This window comes from Pelecanus crispus, chromosome 6, assembly GCF_030463565.1.
Source record: "Pelecanus crispus isolate bPelCri1 chromosome 6, bPelCri1.pri, whole genome shotgun sequence".
NCBI classification, from domain to species: Eukaryota; Metazoa; Chordata; class Aves; order Pelecaniformes; family Pelecanidae; genus Pelecanus; species Pelecanus crispus.
The window spans coordinates 20656638-20681354 of NC_134648.1; the positions used below are offsets into that span (position 1 = coordinate 20656638).

General features: G+C 39.5%; 1 protein-coding gene across 1 annotated transcript in view; it reads right to left on the minus strand.

Moving 5' to 3' along the window:
- TSPAN4 (tetraspanin 4) overlaps positions 1–24717 on the minus strand; it is a 205032-nt gene that overhangs the window by 28757 nt on the left and 151558 nt on the right. Inside the window, exon 3 of the mRNA XM_075712529.1 lies at positions 24312–24386. Within this exon, the coding sequence (XP_075568644.1) occupies positions 24312–24386 (75 nt within the window). The remainder of the gene's footprint in view (positions 1–24311; positions 24387–24717) is intronic.

The following is a 24717-nucleotide window of genomic DNA, read 5'->3' on the forward strand; positions in this document are numbered from 1 at the left end:
CTAATAATGCTGGTTGAGCTAGATCTGAGACCTTTTCCCCCATGGGGCATTCATCTGGGTCTCTCCACCTATCTAAACTTACTGCTTTTGACACCTCTAAAGAGCTCAAATTTGACTGAAGTTTGCTATCAGGTTCAAGGTTTATGGGGGCATAAGAGAAAAAGTCAGTGCAGCCACACTGAATTATAAAAAGTAATATTTACAAATAAGGAACATTATTAAAAATAGGGGACTCATTCAGTGGGGTTTTTAGTGGGTTCTTGACCCAAAGTTATTTGGTATTTTTCCCATTGCTAGGGAAGGAAGTATAAAAATCACTGCTAACGAAATTTTGTAGATAACACACAAAACTTGCTGTGCATTAGATAATCTGCTGATATCACTTGGCCTGCTTTGTTACAGAGCCTCACGGCTTATCCAGCCAAATACCAGAATAGACATTTAGGAACAAAGACAAGAGGTCACGCTACAAGACTGGAAACCATATTCTGGAAAGCAGGAAATCTGTGGAAGGACTGAGGAAATGGAGATGGACGTGCTCTGAGGGCAACACTTCCAACTTACAGAGGAAACAGAGTCATTCAGCATAAGCTATATAAAGGTTGAGTTGTACCATTATCTCTACATTGCAGAACTGATATGCACATTTTCAGAAATGTACTGAAAATTTGAAAAGATTTTAGAGAAGACCTACAAGAAAAAGCCAATAACTGAGAAGCATGTTTTACTTCACATGACTAACACTCTTGGCTAAATAGAGTGACAAGATTAAAAAGTAGCCTAATTGCAGTCTTCAGGTACCTACATGGAGAAGCAATTCTCAACAGTAGACAGCACTTTAATCTACCAGAAAAAGACATAATGAGAGTTAGTGGTTAGAAGTTTAAGCTAGACAAATACAAGATAGAAACAAGGCATAATTTTAACTGTGAAGGAAAAAAAAAAAAGCTGTGGAACAAATTATTGAGGAATGAGGTGCAGTCAATGACATCTTTAAATCAAGGCTCAAGAATTTTGCAAAGTTGTAACTCAGATGTAATTAGTTTGATGACAAGAATACTGATTGAAATGCTATGGACCACAGATGACCTTAACTGTTTCATGTGGTCTTAAAATTTATAAATCTTTCCAGAAGGCTACAAGGTTTTCCAAGGATAGGGACTTTGTTAATCATGCCAGATTAGGTCACCTAGGCACTGCACCTTGAACTTTGCTTCAAATCTACCCTGAAAGAAAAGCTGACAATAAAACATATCAGTCTATTTAGCACATCCCATCTTGGAGACTCAGGCACTGCTCCTTTTAAAGTGGCACTGGTGATTTTGTGGCACAAATTCTCCTAGATCACAGCCCAAGTTCTCTGAATTAGCTCCCTATCTGCCAAATCCACATCTCCTCGCCCATGCCAACACTGAGAAGTGCTGGTCCCAGTATTGCACGGGCTGCTGCTGATGGTGTGACAGAGCAGGGGTCCTCTGGGAAACATGTCATCCAAGTTACTGAGGCCATCTGCTCCACAGGCACCATCCACATGCAGGCTCATTTGCCCTGCAGCACATTCACGGCATTCATCTTAGAGGCTGCTTTTACCCGGCTTCATTCCCATGGTGCAGTGTGAGAGCCTGCACGCAGTCACCACCCAGTACTGTGGCTGCACGGGAGAGGCCAAGCCTAAGGAGTCACAGGTGAGCAGCTCTAAGCTGTGCTGCCTTAACTCGCTTGGTAGAGGCAAACACATTTTATTCCCCCTGACATAAAGTCAGGACTCCTAGATAAACAGCAAAAAGTGCCTTCAATATAACTTTCAGTAATCAATGACACCTGATTATTTTGTCAGTCCAAACAGTTGAGTCCTTTTGGTTCCTTAATGTCGTTAGTAGTAACACTGCCTCCGTCCCTTACCTGTCCTCCCAGATACTTCCCTGAGGTATTGCAGCACTGGCTTGGCAGGGTGCGGCATCAGCAGGTCCATCTCCAGTCTATACCCAATTAATACTCATAAAGTCAGAGCATCTAGCTTGAATCCTGATCGACAGAGACAGGGCTGTGTTGAACACAGAGCACAACAGCAAAGGCCACTTACAGCCACAGACACTGTGGGGTTTGCTGCAGTCACTCACTATCGGTGCTTTAGTTTTGCAGTATCTTTCTTCTAGAGGAGGATCCTGTGTGCAGCCCTGCTATTCAGAATCCCATTGACTTTTTATTTGAAAAACTTTCATGATCTAAACCGTAACCATTTCAGAAAACATTGCATGGTGATTAGCTGCAGTGACACTACCTGCCATTCATGACCCAAAACACAGTAAAAGCTCACATTCACTCAGATGTGACTGTGACATGCTTTCATACTTATTTCAAAACTTAATATAGATAGACCTGGATCAATAGCAATAAATCTTCTATGGGATTCAAAGCTATTTGGAGCTGGGATCACAATTTTCCTTACATGATACTATAGGCCTAAAAACAACACCAGAGGCCCCCAAGTGTTGCTGTAGTGAAAATAAAATGTATACACGCAGAAGTGCAAAGTGCAGTTTTTGTGCCTTGTGAAGTGTTTTTTGAGGTACTGAAAGGCTGTGAGGAGTTCATAACAATGTTTATAAATGCTGGAAAAGGCAGTTTTAGCAAGAATGGAGATCTGAGACGACTTCTGCTGTTTATTCATCATTCACCATTGATCATTTTCCTTTAATACATTTTCTTCATTCTGTCAGGGGAATTCAAAACACCCTATATGGCCAGAATGACAAACTGTACAACCTAAATACTAAATAGCAAAGAGTCAAAGAGAATGCTTTTTGAAAAACCTGTAGGTAACAAAAAACCAAAAAAACCCCCAAACTAAACCAGCAGCATTAAAGAAATTGCAGGCTGGGATTAGTCTGCACGAGTGACTAATCCAAAGGAGCAACCTTGTACTTTTACCAATATTGCCAGCTTTTGGGATACTTTGAGAAGTCACACAGTACTTGCATGGGGCTTGGTATAAGAATCCAGCTACTGAATCCAGTATATATATATAGTTGAGAATTTTGTCTTTTATTAAAAAAGGGATTATTATAAAATGTTGAGGCCTCATGATTTATGCTAAAATTTTGAAAATATTAAAAAGCAAAAGGCACCCCCCTCCCTCCCAGCTTAGTAAGAAGTGGACATGGTGGTGTTGGGTTGATGGTTGGACTGATGATGTTAGAGATACTTTCCTGTCTTAATGATTCCTAGTTTTTACTTTCATTAAAAAGAATCCAGCCACCAAACCAGGAAACACAAAATTGCTACTCTACCCTTAATTGGTTTAGTGGTGGACTTGGTAATGTTAGGTTAATGGTTGGACTGGATGATCTTAAAGGTCTTTTCCAACCTAAATGATTCTATGATTCTGCCTCACCACCAACGTTATCTTACATGATTTCATACACTGAATGCTGGCAGCTTCTCAGCTCTGGTAAAGCTCTGGCATAGCTCCATGGGCTGATGATACGACTATTTAACAGATGCCATAGCTATTTAGACTATTTATACCAGTTCAGAATCTAACAAAATATCCAGTACTGGACATACAGTGCCATCACCTGAGCATCAAAAGGCACTTATAATAATTACTAAAGACTACTTCCTTTTTACGATACACCTGTGATCTTTTTTCCCCAATCATATCCTACTTAAATCTCAATCTCTCCTCTACAAAGCATGACCACTTTTACAAGAGGCAGCGGCAACATCCTCTCAGCTGTGTACCTCTGTAACGAGCAGAAGCCAGCCCTCCAGTGATCACACAAGAACTACTTGGCTATGCAACACAGCCTGACAACAACAGTTGCGGGAATTCTTTGCTATGCCAACTTTTACCTTTCTTGGGTTTGACTGCTGGCAAATGCAATAATAAAAAAATTATTAGAGTCTCTTTATCTGTGATAAAGTTTCTTTATCTGTGATATCTTTTCCAAAACAGAAAAGACAGTTACAGTACCATTTTTTTCCCATACTACTAAACTTCTTGATGTAGCGTTGTTGAAATTCTTGCCATCACATCTGTGAAGACAAACAGAGAAAAAAGGAAAGCCAGTGGCTCCACTTACCTTTCTAATTAACACAGAAAACATGTTGACTATGTAATTTCAGAAGACTCCATCCAACCTAGTATTGCTTTGGGCCATAAATACATGAAATACTCTTCCGAGTGCTACTCCAGTCAGTGTTTAGAGCCATATCTCCAGATTTTGGAAGACTTGGAAGTCATCAAGAGAACTAACAATGGTGAAACATAGTCAGTGTCACTGGAAGCACTGCAGCATATTAACAATGAGGAAAAAAAAAAAAGCCACAACTCTCAAACTGTGTTCTGTCAAAAGAGCAAGGTGGCAACAATTCTGACAGGCGGAAAAACTCAGAAATCACTGAGACAGAATCTGGGGTGTACATACCGAAGGAGTGGGAGTGTACCTGAAGGACAAAAGGCTTTGAGAAACTGGCTATGTGACCACCACATGCAAACATGCAAGTGCAAAATGCTCCACTGAAGAAGAAATGTGACAGTGCTCTCTGCTATCAACACAGACAAGGGTCCTTCAGAGCTCATTAGCACTATGAAGAGATTTGCACAGCTAAAATGACAAGGACCATAACAGCACTACAGAAAGTCTTGAGACAGGGACTGGATTCCAATTGTTCTGAAACTGCAAAGGCCCCATCCCTGTGAACAGATTTCACTGAGCAGTAATAATTTCTTTGCTAACCTCACAGTAGCGGTAACAACTGATCTTATAGCCAAATCCACACAGAAATCTGTAAGAGAAGCATTCAGTCAAGAATCGCAAGTGCTTTAAGCTGGAGGTGGAGCTACGAAGAATGGTATCCATCTTGCAAAAGGGAATGTCTATTCACGTAGACAAACAATTTGTTGGTAGATAAATGTGCCACAGACAATCTAATCTTGGAAACAGAGTTGAAACCACGCAAATCAAAAGCAACAGATATTCAGGTTTTGCATAAAGCACCTTTGCAGATGAAAAATGACATCCGGCATACACAGAGTAAATGAGTCCTGGCATCCTCAACTGAGGACTGAAACAAATTTCAATTACTAAACCCACTGCACTCGCCTCTTTCTACAGCATAAACAGGACAACAGAAATCCTTAGACTAATCAGCCAGGGCTGAACTTCCTCCCACCAAGGCAGCCTATGCAGACATCGGGGGGGGGGGGGGGGGGGGGGGCAGTATGATCATTTAACAAAAAAATAGTGGAAAACAGTGAAAGCTGGGTATTCAGTGGATGACTTTCACCAAAACTTATGTGAGGGCTTAAAAACCCCACAATTTCTGAAACAACCAATGCAAATGTTAATAATGGAAAAGATGCATCAAAAGTCTGATGAAAAAAGGGTTCCTTTGTAGGGTTAATTCAAATAAACTTACCAGAGAAGAGAAGCATTTATAATATATGTTTATGCCACATCTAAACAATGCCTATCACTCCTGTTTGTTTCTTAGCTGTATTAGAAAGCTTTTTGGTTTAAGTCTGTAAAATTGTAGCTCCCATCACCAAATGGGAGATCGACAGCATTCAGAAACATGCTGACTACCACTCTGTTACCATGCAGCTCAGAGAAAATCACGAAATCTAAATAAAGTCTGTAAGCACAACTATTAAAGCATTAGAAGTACTCTCCACCCACCACCCACCCCCTTTTTGGGGGTGTGTGTGAAATAGTTTTGACTCTTATCTCCTTGGATTTGGGGGAAAAGACAGACAGGAGAGAATCAATAGGATAACTACAGTTCTGGTTATTTTAGATAAATTTACACCCATTTCCAAATTGCATTAAATATTCTGAATTTAGGACAGGAAATTTGTCATTATCTTTCACAAATCTAATTAACTAAATGAATATCCTCCAAGCAACAGCAAATTCCCCACGTGCACTTTTGAGTAAAGGGATTCTCCTTCCTCATGAAACTGCAAACCAGCATCAGGCGTCCTCTCCTACACACACAAAGAGGGGACAGTTTAAACCTGCAAAGAACACTTGGGGTTATAAAAATATAACCCTGTTTAGAAATACAATGGCTGAGAGCCTCAGGGTATCATTTTTGTCCATAGCAGACAAGCAGTCTGAGCAGTCTAGTAATGAGGGCACAAGACTGGGAAGCGGGATTAGAAACCGTCGTTCAAGGCAATGAAAAGTATAGATCAGAAGCAACAGCTAGTTGCAGCAGAGATTATTTTTTTTTTCTGCAGGACCATGTCACCCACCTTGCTATGCACCAGTAAGAGAAAGCTACTGCAGCAAGAAACAAATTGCGATTTGCTTTAAATAATAATAATAATTCCTACAGAACCACCTCTGTTTTGACCCAATACATAATTTATAGAGGGGAAAAAAATGCCACCCTTGAAATTACTTTGGCCCTGTAGTTTTTAACTGTCAGGGACAATTTCTTTGAAATCTAATTCATGATTTGCAGGCTTCATTAAGTTTTTGCAAGTAATTTTAAACTTAAATCATCATTGGCAAATCCATCATTTATTGATAGAAACATTAGGACTCTAATGGAGTGTGACTTGTGATGAAACAAGATAGGAAGGGATGAGGGTGGAAAAACATGCTCCCTTCTGCCACAAAAGACTATTGTGTCGGGGGGGGGCGGGAAAATCAAACAGGGAAAAAAATTAGTTTTTCTTTCCCCCTGCCCCCTAATAGGCAATTTCAGAAGAGTTTTTGAAGTTGTTAAAATTACCTTCTAAAACTTGGGTAAGAAGACCAAGCTAAACTCTAGAACAAGTGTAAATAATAAGTTTTCTGTTTTCTTCTTATTTACAGAGATATTGTAAGGATGGAATGCAGTAAAACTCCATCCTCTGAAGTAGAAGGGAATAAATAAAAGCATGCCAAAACAAGTAAAATACCACAGAGAAGCCCAGATACTTGTTATCAATTTAATCCCTCACCATGATGAATCCCGTGATTCTGGCTGAGGACATGTTGAAACAATAAAAAGATGATGACTGTATTTTGATTGATATTTAAGGATTTAGTATATAGTTAGTCCAAACTTTACCAAGTAGATAGTTTTCAAACAAACAGCATTCAAGTACACTTCTCAGAGGCCTGTTATATGTACAGAGGCCTGTATATATCTGATCCTAAAAAAAAAAAAAAATCTCCTTCATGCTTTGTAGCCATCTCCCTTCAGTGCAACTTGCCAGACAGACAGGAAAAGATTTCTTTTTAATGCCAGAGAGCAATTTTAGTTACCGTACTTTATTTATCACACAATCATTCCCCTTGTCCAGCAATTATGATTTCTGGCCACCCATTTTGAACAGATGTGATGGAAAACACATTTCACATATTAAGTGACTTCAATGCAACTTCCAAAGAAAACATAACTCGTAATGTGGTGCAAAGCACTGTTGTCATGAAAAGGTGGGTGAGGCACAAGCAGAAGTCCCTGTATCTTCTTACCTATGGCAGAGTGAGGATGTGCCACAACAAGAGTTAACACTGTAAAGTCTGTAAGTACGTGGCAAACAAACCTCTGCTGCAATCAGATGTGAGCATGCTGCAATTTGCAATTGACTGACACTGCCCACAAGAAAGGACAAGAAAAAGAAAGATGAAAAAGAATCACAGCTCCCTACAGTGCCAGCACTATGCAGCAGCATGAAAAATTAGGAATATTTGGTGGAACTTAAAAAGAGAGGATAAAGGGGTTGCTCTGTCTGGGAGAAGCTCTCTGACTTCAGTGAGGTTATTTTTAAGTTCACTCAGAGTTCATGAATGACTGGCTGGTTGATTTTACCTATTTTAGAACAACTACCCTCATCACTTCGAGCTGTGTGGGTATTTCTGTAACTTTCTCACTTGTTTTTTATATATACATAATGAATAAGAATATATGAGAATGAGAATGTCAAATAAGCTGAATGTAATGCATTTTAAATAAACCTGCTACTTCTTTTTTTAGATCTAAATTAAATGCAAAGTAAGCACCTCTCAAATGCTTGTGGCTAAATTTACCACTGGGAACTTAACAGGTGTGCTGATGAAATGTTTACATGCACCTGTTTTGGCCATAAAGAGAGAAAATTTGCACATCCAATACATCCAGTTTTACATCCAACTTCTCTGCAATACGATTGCCTGCTTAATATGTACAAATGAAAGATTAAATGGGAAAAACTGGCAAGGTTCAAAGTCTGGACTTTTTTTTAAAAAAAAAAAACATTTTCAGACAGTGTTTAGGCCACCACATATGAGCTGAGATTTATAAAGTTCTAGCATTCACATTTCAGTTCTGTTCCAATAAATGCCATTATAAAGTTTTCAGACTAGTAATAAAAAGGCTATTAATGTGTTTTCTCCATGTTAATCAATTCAGTATGGGGATTGTGACGTTAACACTACTTCAGATTACTGCCTTCATCATTTCTCATTCTTACAATATATAAAATAAACAAAGGGGTTTTGGATTCCTTATAGATTCATTTTTATCTCAAAGTGAAAGCTGTACAAGATTTGTGGCTTCAGACTCATAGTTGGTGATAAGTTTCTCCTTCCTTCCTCTTCCCAAACTACGTATATAAAGAGACTTTAACAAAATTAATTGCAGTATTCAGCATTCATGAATTTCTATGCTTGTGTTATTCATCTCCTTGCAGACAGCAAAGCAAAAGGAGGTTCTCTTGCTGCCAAGGTTACAGGATTCATGAGCAAGCCTGCTCAGGACTAACGGGGAATAAGTAAAGAATCTCCCTCATCATTCCTTTCACTGGGGGCTAGCTTTTAATCGCATTAAATTACTCATGCCATCGGACTGCATTCTTTACAAGAGAGGGACAGCCAGAGAACAAATGCTGCCAGGAGAATCCTGAACAGCCATTTCTGCCACAATTTGCGTAACGTTTAGTAATAAACGTTACTCTCAGCTTGGGGACCAATCATATATGAATAGTCATCTCTGGTAAAGAGTATAGCCTGTCACACAATTCCTTCATCAGCAACACCAATCTTCGATCCAGGCATGATGTGGGAAGGTGAAGCAGCCCGTGCTCCCTGAGAGAAAAGCAGTAGCATAAAACCTTCGTTTTCCCCCTACCTAATCCTGCTGCCCAGAGCTGCTGACTGTAGAGGTCAGAAAAGGGAACTTGTCCCTGATAAGGACCATAAAAGAAGACCCTGTGAATGAGGTGAAGCCACAAAGCATTGTGTGATCAATTTAGGTGTTTTTTCTCTTGTTGCAAATCAACAAATTCACTTTCAGGTGCTGTACGTACTTCTTACAATAAATAGCTTTATATGCAGGAAAAGACCCACCCAGCCACCCTTCCCAAATCATAAAGCCCTTCCTGTACGTTCTGAGACAGCCCAGACTGGGGGAGGAATATTGGTACATCCAGAAAGCAAGGAACATTTTCCTGACTTTTCCTGGTTTTTCCGAGTTAGAGGGGGGAAGGACAATTTAATTTCCTACTTTATAAAATGCAATTCACCTTTCATTCCCCACTCACTTTTATAAAATTCTGCTGAGATGAAAGACTTGTTTAATTTATTCCTCCATTTCAGCTTGAAATGGAGGACCAGGTGAGCTGCTAGTTCCTGATAAACCAAATTAAGTGATCCAAAACAATATGCTTATTAATACAAATGCATCTTTACCCTCCACGCGTGACTGTATGCCAAAGGGAGTATGAGAGGCCACAGGACACAAAAAAAGGAATGTTAAGATTCATTCTTACCCAAGGAATTCTTCCCTTGTGAAGTGCATTGCTGTGGTAGGCAGTGCACTGAACCATGTCCCACCACTGTACTGCTGTTCAGTGTCACTCTACCTCAGAGATGACTTGCAGAAATGATAGAGGATTTGGGGCACCCCACTTCACATCCCAGCAGGTCTAATTTTCATGAAGTGTAAAAATTCAAACCTCTCTAAATTATCTCAAAGTGGGTCAAGCAGGGAGAGACACCCAAATCGCTCTTGGCTTAAAAACACATTTTTATTATGCAGGATGTGGTTAACTGTCTCTTAAATCTCATTTTCCTTTAGCATTAAGTTTTCTCTTTATCAGATTCCACCAGCACCACCACTTAAAAGAGAACCTAGAAGTTGCATAAGAACAACCTCTGTAACAAGTGTCAAATTCTTGCCTACTTAACTCCACTTAACTCTATTCAATGAGAACACAAGTTGCCTGTGTGCAACCTAAAATTCCCACTGGATAATTGTTTCAAGGACAGAAGGTGAAGTGATCGGCAAGTCAGAATTGACATGGGGACATCTCAATGTCCTCTTCTCTTGGAAGGTTAGAGATCAGAAACTTAATCCTCTTAATTCAGGCTATTTAAATTGTGGATTCATGATGCTCAGCTTAAGCTGAATGAGGCAAACAGTCTTTGAGGAGAAAGAGAATAATTGTGTGACTAAAGAAACATGTTTCAAGTAACGCATTTTACACCCTCATCAGCTTTGTTTCTCAGTCCCCAAACGTGCCACTTTTCACAAGAATCTAAATAGAACAGGACTCCTGAACCATTCTCTGATAAATTAATCTCCTCTAGAAAGGTTCACATGGAAAAATCTTGAGAAAGAGTGATATTGGAATCTTTGAATTAAATATGCTATTAAGGGAAAAAAAAAAAAGGAGATTAATGAGATGTATCAACTTTAAACATAAAAGCTGTGGAATAGATAAAGACTTACTGAGTGACACTTACAGGCTGTGACTCTGCATGGCATCCTACTGGGACCAGAAATAAACACACAGAGTCTGTGAAACAGTGATTTAAAATATCATGTTGCTCATTTGCATTGAAATTTTTTCATAAGGGCACATGGAAAGGGTTCATTTGTCCATCTTTAAACCTGGGTGTTAGTATCTGCTGAACAGGACATAGCAGGGACCATATACAGGCAAATTCATACCAGGACATGCCACAAGCCTCTCTACAGTGTCACCCCAGCCTCTCAGGGAAGACTATAGCTCTTCCAGGCACACGGCAAACAGGTCTATTCCAAATGGCCAGCTACTCCAGCGGAACAACGCTCAAAACATGTCTGGAATGGGTGGAGGAAGGCCTTTAGATCAGCAAAGTGCCTGTGTATTTCCCAGATCAAGCAGGAGAGTAGTTTTGCATCTCAGAGCCTGATCTAATCTTGAAGAGATACACGGTAATGTTGACAGTTCTGTGGCGTCTAACAAGCGTGCTAGGAGCTGCCCCTGAATTAGGAGCAAGGAGCCCGAGGAATCCAGAATCCAAGTCCTGCGGAATCTGCGGGGCCCCACCAAAGATGTAGAAGCAAAAAGACACATTCTCCATTTTACCATACATAGCACTAGCTGATCCTTATGGGATGAACACAAAAATATAACCATATCCAATCACAAAATCTAATAAACGTCTGTGTGGAAAAGAGACATATTAAATCCTCAAAAAGTCCATCTCAATGTGGAATGAGGTCTTTCCCTGCTGCCCCCTTAGCAATTTGATATCAAGCACATTCCAGGAACTCAAAAGTACATATTCAAAAAAAGTAATTTCAAATAAATGGCAGTGAAAGGCTAATTGGAAAAGCACTCATTCCAGTAAGTATCACTGAGAAAAAGCTTTAATTCACATATTCACCTTTAACTCAAATATTCTCCTTTTGTTTAATCACTGCAAACCTATGGCATGCACCAGTGGGAGCATTTTGTCATTGGAAAGTTCTTGGCATTATATGTCTTCAACAAATAATTATAAAGCAAAAAAATGAAGTCAAATGGTTGGTAGACACACAGATTTCAGATACACTCAACTTCCATAATTTTTGTGAAAACTGGTGACTAGATGCATCAGATACCTAAAATTAATACCCAGAATGAGAAAAAAAAAGGCTGAAATGGGAGTGTAACATATACACATTTTGTCTGCTCTAGAATACATAGTGCCCTGCCAGTCAGCACTTGGGCTGCTTTTTTGCCAGTGCAGTGGTTGGAAGTACTGGACAAGAAATGGCAATACCATACAAGACAAGAGAGGATTCTCTGTCCCACTAGAGGATGGTAAGAAGTTCTTAAACACTGGAAGAGAGCAAATACCACTCCTACCTTCAACATGGGCAATAAGGAAGATCCAGGAACTACAGGCCTGCCATTCTCACCTCAATCCCTGGGAAGGTGATGGAGCAACTAATCCTGGAAACCATTTCCAAACACATGAAGGACAAGAAGATGATTGAGAGTAGTCAGAATGGATTTCCGAAGGGGAAATCATGTTTAACTAACATGACAGCTTTCCACAATATGGTAACTAGCTCTGTGGATGAGGGGAGAGCAGTGGATGTTGTTTACCTTGCCTTTAGTATGACTTCTGACACCTGTAGCTCTGCAGAGAAAGACCTTGGCATCTTGGTGGACATTAAGTTGACCATGAGCCAGAAATGTATTCTTGTAGCAAAGAATGCCAACAGTATCCTGGACTGCATTAGGAGAAGCACTGCTAGCGTGTCACAGGACATGATCCTTCCTCTCTACTCTGCACTGGTGAGGCTATATCTGTGTTCAATTCTGGGCTCCCCAGTACACGAAAGAAACGGACTTACTGGGGTGAGTCCTGCACAGGGCTATAAAGATGATTTAACTGGAGCATCTTTCATATGAGGAGAGATCAAGAGAGATGGGACTGCTCAGCCTTGGAGAAAAGAAGATTCAGAGGGGTTCTTATCAATGTGCATAAATAACCGATGGGAATGACGAAGAGGGAGTCAGACTCCTCTCAGTAGTGCCCCTGAGATCACGAGAGGCAATAGGCACAAATTAAAAAGCAGGACATTCAATCTGAACACAAGAAAACACTTTTTTTACTGTGAGGGTGGTTAAACACTACAAGAGGTTGCCCAGAGAGATTGTGGAGTCTCCATCTGTGGAGATGTTCAAAACTCAACTGGACACAGTGGGCAGCCAGCTCCAGCTGTTCCTGCTTGAGGAGGGGGTTGGACTACCTGATCTCAAGAGGTCCCTTCTAACCTAAACAATTCTGCGATTCTGTACCATAGCAAGGGTGCTGGACAGTTACTGACAACATGGATGGCAAAGCCAAGTTACCACAGCAGAGATTAGGGAACAAATATCCACAGGAATCTAGATTTCATAAATTTAATTTCTCTTGGAAATGTGTGATTTTTCTGCAGCCAAAGTTCAACCAATTTCTTAGCAGGCACCAGCATCCCACACATTCTGCATTGCAATTTTAAGACATCATCATGCTAGAGAACAAAACTCCCCGATTATTTCAGTTGCCATGCAGAAGAATCTCCTATAGCACTGTAATACACCATCTCACACACTCAAGTGAGCATTATTTGGATCACCATGTGGGGAAGTAGGAAGGAGATTACAAAAATCCTAAAATTAAGGATAATAGCTTGGCTCCATGGAATACAACAACACAGCTCCCACTGACTTCGCTGGGACCAGGATTTTACCACATATAAAGTGGTAATTTGTGTATTCATTCTGTGTTGACACCTGATATTGTATCATGTAACTAACCCCCTAAATGGCTTAAAATGGATATGGCAAAACTGTGATATCCAGCAGCAGAGAGCCATTCCAGCATCCTAGTCTTACTCATCTAATCATCTCCCACTGAAGTTCTTACATGAAAACTGACACTTACATGAATAGAGTTGAAAGAGAGAAAATAAAACTTATGATAGGCAATTGGAAAAGCAATCCTCATTGCTCAGTTCTCTTCTGCAATAACAACAGTCATTACGAAAGAGCTGTCTCTGCCATTTGTACATAAATCAGTGTCAAAGACAGCATGAACCAGGTTTCCACTGAGAACACCCAGCTATGGGAAGCCACACCTGGCCACTGAATGGCCACCAGCAGTGGTGGTAGCAGCAAGGGCACTCCACTGACATTTTCTTAAATACCAGTCCAGTCTCAACACACTTCAAGGTATGCAACACATTCTCCTCCTGCTTTCTTCACTGTCCCCAAAAGAAAATCAATTTCTTTTTTTTCCCAAGCTACCTGACCTTGAAAAAAACATTGCTTCTCTTTATTTGAATGTATTCAGCTGCTTTTCTGCCAATTACAATGCATTCCCTATTCATCGAGAAAAAGGTGGACCTGAAAGAAATCTGCAGGATGTTTTCTTGTGCATGTGTGTTGTATAGAGAGTAATGTTGATTCTCTTCACAGCTTTTAAATATCCCTTCAACAATTTTGATTAATTCAAATCTTATTGCAACTCCTTTGGTCCCAAATTTTCAAAAGAAAACCTGAATGTCTTGTGAGATAAATCTAACAAACATCTGGTTTTGAATCAAAATCTTTTTCTCTTATGTGCTTCATGACTTTCCATTTTCATTATTCTCTAGAGAAAGAGGCTTTAGTTCTTTTCTCAAATATTTTTAAATGATCTTTTGAATCTTTTCTATTTTGCTTCATTTACATAATTTTCCAATTTTTAACATGCAATTCATTTTGCACTTCAATATGCCCTTCAAGGTGACCTCTGAAAAGGTTTCCTAAATGCTGAGGTTAGAACTTTGTCAACAGAAGCAACATCAGCACAGCTGAAGATGATGACAGGTATTGTTCTGCTTTCCTGTGGTTTAGAGTGGCAAGGTGCAGATGGCAAAAACGTCTGGCAGAGCAACAACATCCTTGGCTTAGGGCAGTAAAGTGCAAAATGGAGCAAGCAAGAAAATCAAAATATATATTGTTGTATAATAATTCAATAATCTATCACAGAAAAAACTCATTAAGAAGTTGTATAAAAGACAATTAGTAGCAGGAGGGGGGAGTGTAAGTAGATGAATGGGTTTCAACAAGAAAGAACTGAACCTACAGGAGAATTCTCTGTTCTCAAGGATGCCTCCCCTGCAATTTAAAGACATAGAAGAAGGTACACAAAATAACTGCAGTACAATAAAGTGAATTAAGACTGAGCCATGGTTAAAACAATCTTTGTACATTCACTGCTAATGCCAGGACACTAGCAAAATTGTGTTATACCATCATCATCCAAATTATCAGAGGCACTGAAAGCTTCAAGTAGAAAATGTGTGCACTCAGAAATTGTAAAATAAAGTTCTCTCTCTGCTTCCTGTTAAGATATACCCCTTCACACAAAATCTACTTCTGTGTCTTCCAGCTCAGTCATTTCGTATTGTCAAGTCAATCACTGATTTTGGTGCTCATTTGTAAAAAGATTCAGGGAGTCCAAGATCCTGAATGATTAAAGATAATTAGTCCTTATTAAAGATGATTACAGATATACCGGGTTGGTGTTTAACTGGCACAGATAGTAAAACAGCAAGCAGGTGTTGATTACCATTGATTGGTAATCACCATTGATTAGGTTGGTTTTGTAAGTTTGGGAATATATTTCAAAAGCTACAACATCTGGTGTCTAGAACACTTGCTGAACCTCCTTCCTACACCTGAACTTCACAGCAAGGATTCAACCCACGATTATCAGCCAGAAAGACAACACCGCCTTGCAGTGCAGCAATATTTCCAATGAGAAGCTATGCTATACAGTGGATGCCTTGTACGTATCAAGGAGTTTGGGGAATATAAAGCACCTGAACACTATTTGTGGCCTTAAAGTCAACACACTCCAACCCTAAGAGAACCCAGAACTAGTAATGGTTTAGAGCTGCTGATCAACAGATCTGTCTTGCCTCATTTCAACTAGGAGTCATTCTGTGTATACCACTGCTGAGTTAAGTAAAAGGAAGGAGTTGAAAGAACTTCATCTGCAAATTATACCTAATAAAGTGGTCTACTCAGCACATTAGTCTTAATTGCAGCTGACAAACCCAAGACAAGGACGACTGTATGCTATCGGCCTCCTTACAGTCTGATAACACAAAAAGTCATCTTCCCTCCTCTTTTTGTATATGTAAAAAATGTTAAACATTTAGTTTACTGTCATTTTCTAATGTTGTCTGAAATACATTGTGACACATCAAAAATGTTCATAGAATGAATAAAATGTGCTGTTTCAATATACTACCTCAGTCATTCCTCTGCTTTTGATGTTGCCTGTCTTTAAATGTCTAAAGCTGCCTTAATTATTTAATTGCCTTTCTAAAACATTCTTTTGTCTTTCTGCTATTCTTCCCATTTCCAAATAAAATTGTATAAATCATGTACCAGCAGTTAGAACAGATGCGAAACTAGGGGACAGTCACCAGCTAAAACCAGTGTTGATCAGGTGTATGTAAACCAGTGCCGTTCACTTGAGTTCTATCAGCACAGAATACCAGCATGCATTCAGTTCCTGATCCATCTAGATGTTGAAATGGCTTCTTATTTGACCACAGATGAGTCATGTAAAAACTTGTCCTCTGGAGTAGTAAGGTCCCATTACATTCATTCAGACATGAGAGCACTAAGTATTTCCCAGGAGACTGTCAGGATTTAGCCTTCCGCATAATTTCTCCCAGTCAGCAAAAGCGGAGCTAAACTACTTACCACTTGTAACGTGCTTTAAGATGCCTGAACAAAAAGCATGTAGTTGTGCAATGTATTTAATAACCACCATTACAGTATTCTAGAGTTTTCCTTCGGAGAGGCTGGCTGAAGACCTGTACCACTCATATTCTGTCTACTATGAAACCTGAAACTTGAGACACAGGCATGGGAAGCAAAGCATCGTAAACGTGCTCCCACAAATATAGTCTGATGTGCTCCTGAGATTATGAGCTAACCTCTAATTAGGGATTACAAACCAGCAAGAAGGAAGGCCAGATACATCTCTTTCTGTTGTAGGCTAACTGATCCATTGCCAAATATTTATCAGGAGACCCTCAGATGAATTTAGTGATGCCAGGAAATAAAAGATAGATCTGGCTGGCTTTAAGCCAGGCATAATGGCAGCAGCAGCTGTGTTTGATTCATCTATACAGCTCTGGGAATTAATCTCCCAGTCAGCCAGGTTGGAGGTCAGAACTGGATTTCTCCTGAGAAAAAGCACTATTCCAAACTGTGCAGCAGGACAATATAAAAAACATTGTACTCATTGCAATATGAACAAAAATCCATACTGACTAGGATGAGATACCTACATTCATCTTCATTTCTGAACTCAGCCAAAATAGGAAGATACGCGGCATAAAGACCTGACAGGCTACTGCATTATCTAATCTTTACAAAAAGTATTTGTGTTAGGCATGGAGCTTAATTTAGGAAAGTTTGATTTTCCTCTCCCCACACCCACTCCCCTGCTAACACTTTATTCAAGGAATCAATTAGGCCTTGATCAACCATTGATCAAGAGTTCCCAGTGGGGAGCTGTAATGCATTTTATCTGCAGTTATCGTTCCTAAATAACACCTATTTCTGAGCATGCACTTAATTCTTTTCATCAATACTTCACTATCCTTCAACAAGCCTGTTAATAGCACTTTGGAAGTGCACTTTCAATGAAATCCTCCTTTGACAAATGAATTAGTGAAACTATTGGGATTTCCTTTGGTGTGTTTGCTTTTTCAGCCACACAGGCAAATAAATTCCATCCCCCTCACCTCCTCCTGCCTAAAAAAAGCTTAAAGTGATGTGTTGGAGTTCAAGATACTAAATGGAAAGCTGTTCAGAACAAATAGAAAAAGATAACCAATAAAGCTTTAAAGCAAACATGAATTATTTTTCACTAAATTCCCTATGGAGTGAAAGATGTGATGCTTCATTACAATTTCAAGAGTTTTTCACTGTCATTTGTATTTCCTTAGCAATATTCCTTTTAAAGGAAAGACACAAAAGGTGCATTTCAACTTTGACAAGACTTCAGTAAATTATTAAGTCAGTCACATGGATTTAAGCATGCACTTAAGTTATCTGCTGAACAGGGACAGATTTAAACCTATGCCTTAATGCTTTGCTGAAAAGAAGCCAAAACGAATTGGTTATAATTAAATTCTTTTGATGAAATTTCTGCAACTCCCTATTGTATGACATCAGTACTGAAATGCTAATAAACTAGTTAAAACTAAGCTTATTACCAAGTAAAATAAACCACAGAGACACTTCTGTCTTTTCTTATTTTCTATCAGCACTTACATAACATTATTTTGCAACAGAGAAATAAAATACTTGACCAGGGCTAACGCATCACCCTCACAGAGCAATAATTGCAGCGCATCACAGTCCAGGAGACAATCTATAGATTCCTCCACATCCGCCTGCAATGCCACTCCTGTCTGAGAAATGGCTTTTAGCTGTGTCAGCACTTAGGCAAAACTGTAACTCCAGAACTCTGCCAGAGAGATGCTACATGCCAGAAACTGCCCAATGTGTGGAAAGCTCTTTTAAAAACAAAACAAGTGGAGCTTTAACTGGAAAATAAAGCATTAACACACAGGCTGCTCAGAAACCATTCCATACACATACCAGGACTTGCATGCTCTGAAGCATGTCATGTTAATGCAGCACATCCCCACAGAAATACCACAGAGAGTTAAAAATGGCCTTGTCCTCTTGTGAGCCTTTTGCATGCCAACAAACGCAGAAACTGCCCACACACGTTCTGAAATTCTCCCAGCCTTGCACAGCAGCAGGAACAGCTATGTTCACTGTGGCAAAGGAAGATACAGCAGCCCAATATTTCTACCACCACTCAAAAGTTTCAACAGTAAGGATTTTTCAGACATGTGACAATGGGATGACATAGGTAAAGTCAAATGCTGATGAAGAAACCTTGGTAGAAAAGGCAGGCCATCTGACTGAAGAGTGGTACAGAGTAACCACCCTGCCAGTTTTGCAGGACTTTCCAAAGCCTGTTGTTTTCCAGTAACTTAAGACCATTTGTAAAGTGCATACAATTTGAATGATCTTGTCCCTTCATTTTAGCCTCCATTTCTCCATTTTCAGAAAGATTAACACGAACTAAGTTTAGTTTGAACTAAACTTTCTGTATGAATAATTTCTTCAGTTTGATTGTGAATCCCTTCCTCATACTGGCGAGAGGCTCAGCAGCATCAGATCATTTCTGTGAGCAGCTGCTCATGAGTGCAGAAGGTGGAAGAGATTCAGTTTTTCCACTTTGTCTTTAAAGCCAAGTGAAAAAGGTTGTGAGGACTGAGCTATACTTGAAATCATACCCACTAAATTCCAGTCTGCTGTCTATAATCTGTATGAGACAAAATATCAGGAATTACAATAATTTGTAAAATGTTTTGAGAAACAAACCAAGAAATGCATCAATCTACAGACTGTATTTTTTATAAGCTAGCAGTAAAAGCTATAGAGGAACTCATTACAATTTACTGTGACACGGAAAACAAGAGCATTTGCACACATCTCATGAAAAACAGAAGCAGCCATTATTTTTCAATCCTCTACCATTCCGTGGGCCATTTCCAACACAGCTAAGCAAGCATGGAATTTAGGCTGTAATTTTCACAGGGACCCCAAGTGAGTTAATGGCCTAATCTCTATTGAAAATTCTGGTCTTAACTTTGAGTTGCCAATAGCAGTAACTGCTCCCATAATCAAATATCATAGTCAGTGATTCCTTACACTGGCTTATGTTACTCAGTTGACATTTAAAAAAGAAAAGAAAAAAATAAAACAAACCACATTATAGTGGTTTAGTTATGTTCTTCCATTTGTGGGCATTAAATAGCAGCACCATAGCTTTGCCCATAAATCAGAAAAAATGCAGACATCTGAACAAACAAACCTACTGAAAAAAAGTCATGTATTACAGCTGAAAAAAAGTAAATATGGACTTTTTTTTCTGTGCCTCCAGGAGAATCATCACAGTAAAAATAAATACAGATGCTCAAACCAGAAGGATTATACAAGTTAGATCTGGTACGAGCCTATGCATTTTATTAGCGTAATTTATGTTCTAACAGGGTCCAGTCTGGTGTTGAGAAATACAAGGAATATCCAGCCTCCGATAGGATAGGGCCCTACTGCTTTCTCTTTATCACAATAAAATTAAGGTTAACCATATCATACTCCATGGATCTCTTAAAAATACATATAGAGCCTCACATAGAAATGACCAACTTACAAAAATGTCAAATGCTGCTCTGTAGTAATGGAATAAAAATGAAACATATTAAAGAGAATATTCAAGCTATAGATGGGTGGCCAGTCACATACCCATTCACATGACTCTAGCAATGTCACTGGAGTTTGGACTGCTTCAAATGGGGGCATAAATTTAGCCTGAAGAAACTGTGTGCTGAGAGCGATAACAACCTGCCTTAGTTCTCATAATCACAAAAACGCCATTCGATACCCGTATCTCTTGGGCTGATATTTCTGCCGTCAAAAAAATAAAAAGTTCCACTTTGGGAACTTGCATATGAACATGCACAAACACCAACAGGAGCTCCCAAGTCCCTTACGTGTCCACTTTGAGCTGAAGGCAGCCTATGAACCAATCACTTTGTTGCTTTGGGAACAGCCAGGACAAAATAAGTGTGCTATATATTTTTCCTGACAACCATACCGTAGGAATGCATTTCCTTACCCTATTTGCACACAGCCCATATTTCACTTCTGCAGAACTCAAGGGATTCATATTTTGCAATGTAACCAGCCAGGACAGTTGGAAGAATCACTAGTGAACAAGGTGTGAGCTCAGGCCCTGCCGACGAGATCCACAGTGCAGCTCCAAGAAGCAAGACATTGCCCCTTTTCCTTCCTATACTATGTATTCCTGAGCTTTCTCTAAGCCCCTCTCTCTTTACAACATCAGACCGCATAGCCAGTTCAGAGAAAGAGTTGTAAAGTCCAAGGCAGAATTAATCTCATGAGATCAAGACAAACATTTCTCTGTCAAGAAAAGGCAGGATGACATTCTAGGGCATGGGAGCAAGTTGGCTGCTTAAAAGCTCAGAGAGGCTGCCGCCAAGTCACTAGAATGAGAGGCAATTTTGGGGGCTTTTCCCAAGCTGATGAATGAGAACAGGTCAGTCTACGCTGCCTTCAGTCCCAGCAGCCTGTCCTGTCCACCTCCACAACTGCATGCTCTTCCACAGCAAAAGAATAAAAGTGCTATGTCAAAAAATTATCTATGAACAGCTGTAAAAACTTTTGTCGTGATGCTTTTTAATAATTAACACGCTACTAAAGCAATAGTCCCAGCAATGGATACAGAGAGACTGTTTCACTGCTCGAGAGCCCATGCATTGTGTCCACATGCACCTGGATGCACATTCAGGCTGCGGCTGATATTGCGGTGCAAGCACCAGCTTGCTACTGTGCCCATTTTACAGCAGAAGGAACAAAATGCACATCATTCACTGGACAAGTGCTATTAAGACAACTGCAATACCCAGCCCTGCCATTGGCACAGCTCAGTCTCTCAAATCCCTTGCTGTCAGCCAAAACACCAAGAGCTCTAAATTTAGAATCAGCCCCAGCTGCCTGCAGAGTCTTGGGCAACTCTCTCAGCTCCTGCCTCTCCACCTAAATGGGTTAGTAACACCACCCTGCTTCACAGAAAGAGGAGAGTATTGATTAAACTCTGTAACAAGGGAGGAAGTATCCACTCCAAAGTCCTTCCACTTGACAAAGTAGGAGTAAGTGAAAACTGCCTGGGAATCCATTATTCAACCTCTTCTCAAGCCAGAAAACAGGAAACAACAGTTGGCCCCCATTTTATCCTGAGAAGAGTTTTGCATGTACGTACACTCCTAATTAACAGAAGGCTACCAGGTACTTGAATATATACATATGAGATATATAGAGATGTATTTATATGAATCAATGATACAGGAGCCCTCAAAGTCTTAATCTGCAGAGTCCTCTTCTGCTTTTGCACACAAAATTAATGTTACCTTCTTCTGATGTGCAAGTGTTAGTGTAGATTGTTCCTTCACCGATTTTCCAATAAACTGCATTAACTGAATTACTATGGTGGACTTGTCTAGGTTAGCTACTTCCCTATACCAGTACATGGGGCAAGACAGTTCTTCACATCAGGAAAGCCAGCACACAAATTCTAAGCATGCTGTATGAAAATACTAGTTTTAGCCTCCTGCTGTTTTATTTATTCTGCAGGCAGGACTGTAAGTGTAACACAAACTATTGATTTCCTCAGTATAAGACCATAGATTTAAAGTCAGGCAGGAACATTAAGAGCCTCAAATTTGATCATCCACAATACACAGACTACAGCAATTTCTTAACTCAGTAAAACTGCACCTGAACTGGAGTCCGTATTTCAGACTGTGTTTTGATCTTACAGACAACTGTAGTGTACCTCCTGCATTAACCCACAGCATATGACTCAGAGGAAAGTTAAATTTCCTGATCTCTAAAAGAACAACTAAAACCCACTGCAAATCAACAGGCTGAAGCAGGAAAGGAATCCTTCCTGACACTTTTTCACTATTTTTGCCTCTGAACAGTGAGGACCAACATTCTCTATCCTTGTCAGAGACACTTGTCAACATAACAGTGTTGATTGCTTTATGAATAAAAATGTTTCATTGCTTTTTTTCTTTCCTCCATACCCACACATTTATTGAACTATCAGCCTCAGCAACAGCCAACAACAGGGAATTCTACAAGATGATGATATGGAGCAGAAGAAACATTTATCTTTTAAACCTACTCCTTAATATTTTCAACTATTTCTTCTGTGTTCAGGACAGGTCTCTAGTATGTTATTATTTTAGAAACTGCTATCATTTATCTTCTTAAGATCACTTAAGCAGTGGATCTCTTTCTTTTCCCAAACTGGGATCAGGGTAGACCAGCTGGGTTAGCTCAGTTGGTTAGAACATGGTGCTAATAATGCGAAGTTCACAGGTTCAATCCCTGCTTACTGCAGGGGGGGGTTGGGCTCGATGATCTCTCAAGGTCCCGTCCAACCCAAAAAAGCATTCTATGATATCTAGTCTCCATAATCCCTCTTCGTGACTGCCCTCTCCCACCTTTCTAGTGCTTCTAATAATTTCTGTTACCCTTCACTGAAATGAAGTAACCAAAACTCAGTATTAAATTCACAGTGAGGCAAGTCCATCAGTTTATACAATGACATGATAATATTTTCCATTTCCCTTTCTAAATACATGCCAAATGTTTATTTGGATTTTGGAGGCCCACTGAATATTAAGTAGATGCCTTTATTAAAATGTCATGTATGATGCGTAGATCTTTTTCCCAAGAGGTTACAATTAATTCAGAATCAAATAATGCATACAAGTAATTTTAAATTGCCCCTTCTACTTTAATTACCTTGCAAGTTAATTCCATGTTCCAGGTACCACATGCCGTCAGGCAACCTAGCTCTTTTCAGTCCTTCAGAAGTTCACCTGACAATCACTCACAGTGTTCATTAATTAATTTGGAGCCTTTCTAGAAAATAATGTTGACATCTTATCTACTCCTTGTCCAGGTTACTGCTTAACATACTGAATATAACTAGGCCTACTGTTAATCTTAATTTTATTTAGATATTTTGTGTAGTTATTTTTATTTATCTTTTGCTATTTTGTCTTTCCATTCCAGAAGCAGCTGTTTATTGGTCATGTACCCGATTAATTCATGGCAAAATTTTGCCACCTACCTTGTGATTTTCAAGCTCCCTTAGTCTTCAGTTGTAAGGGACTTTGACCATTTTGATTGAATAGGCAGGTTATGCACAATTATGCCCTTATTTTGGGTTTATTCATATCAGATTTTCAGATTTTTTTTTTAGAAAAATTATTTTAAGGATAAAGATAATTCAGATAGGCAGTCTTGCCCTTACAACAGAAATACCAAGTAAGCACAGGAACAAAGGTGAAACAAGTAAAATTTGAAACCACAAACAAAAGCTTTGTTTATTAAACTTTTTATACATTTACCTTGGCTTTCCAGTAGAACCTAAGTACATGTGTGCTGCAAGGAGCAACTTGGAAGGATAATAAATTGTACGCCTTTGCCTGTGCTAAGGACAACTCCTTTGTAACAACAGTAACGTGGCTCTTAAATTCTAAACATATTTTTTAATAACCCTATTCATTCTGATGTGTGTCTCTTCCTACGTGTTCCTAGTAAGGCTTGTTGGCTTCTTTGGTTTTTTGTCAGCGTTTTTGTGGCTTTTTTTTTTTTTTTTAAATGGCAGATGCACTTGACAATATCTGTGACCTTGAGTTGTACACATGAGCAAGCAAGAGCGCCCAGTCCTGCAAGGCTGTTTATGCATTCTGAGAGTGCTCCTTCTGAGAGGGGTGTCTCAAGAAAGACAGAAGCATGATGTGCATACGAAGCCAAGTGCTTCATGATTTATTTATAGGGAAAAGGGGCATAAAAATTTGCTGAAGGGGAAAGAAAAATGAAGAATCTGACTTACCTTGTCAGTATAGACAAAGAACAGAATCACAACAGTGAGCTCCAACAGAAATATAATTAACAGCATGATAAAAAACTGTCAAGAGAAGAAGGGGCAGGGGAAAAAACAAAAAGCAAAAACCCATCAACATCTATTTCAGCTTTTTCTGGATGCACAGTAAATATATTCAGCAGATCATGCAGAATGGGGAGTGGGAGTCATATAGGCAGCAAGATGCAAAGCTGCTGTGTTACAGTAGAACAGAAGGCATGCGACATGCAGCAACTGAAAAAGCAGGTAAAGGACTAGTCAGGAAACACAACAGTATCTGGGCACACGTATGGCTCATTTATATCACTGATTTCAGTAAAACAGCATAAAACCCCACAAAGATCCGTCCCCCCAGCAGACCAGTGCTCTATTTGAC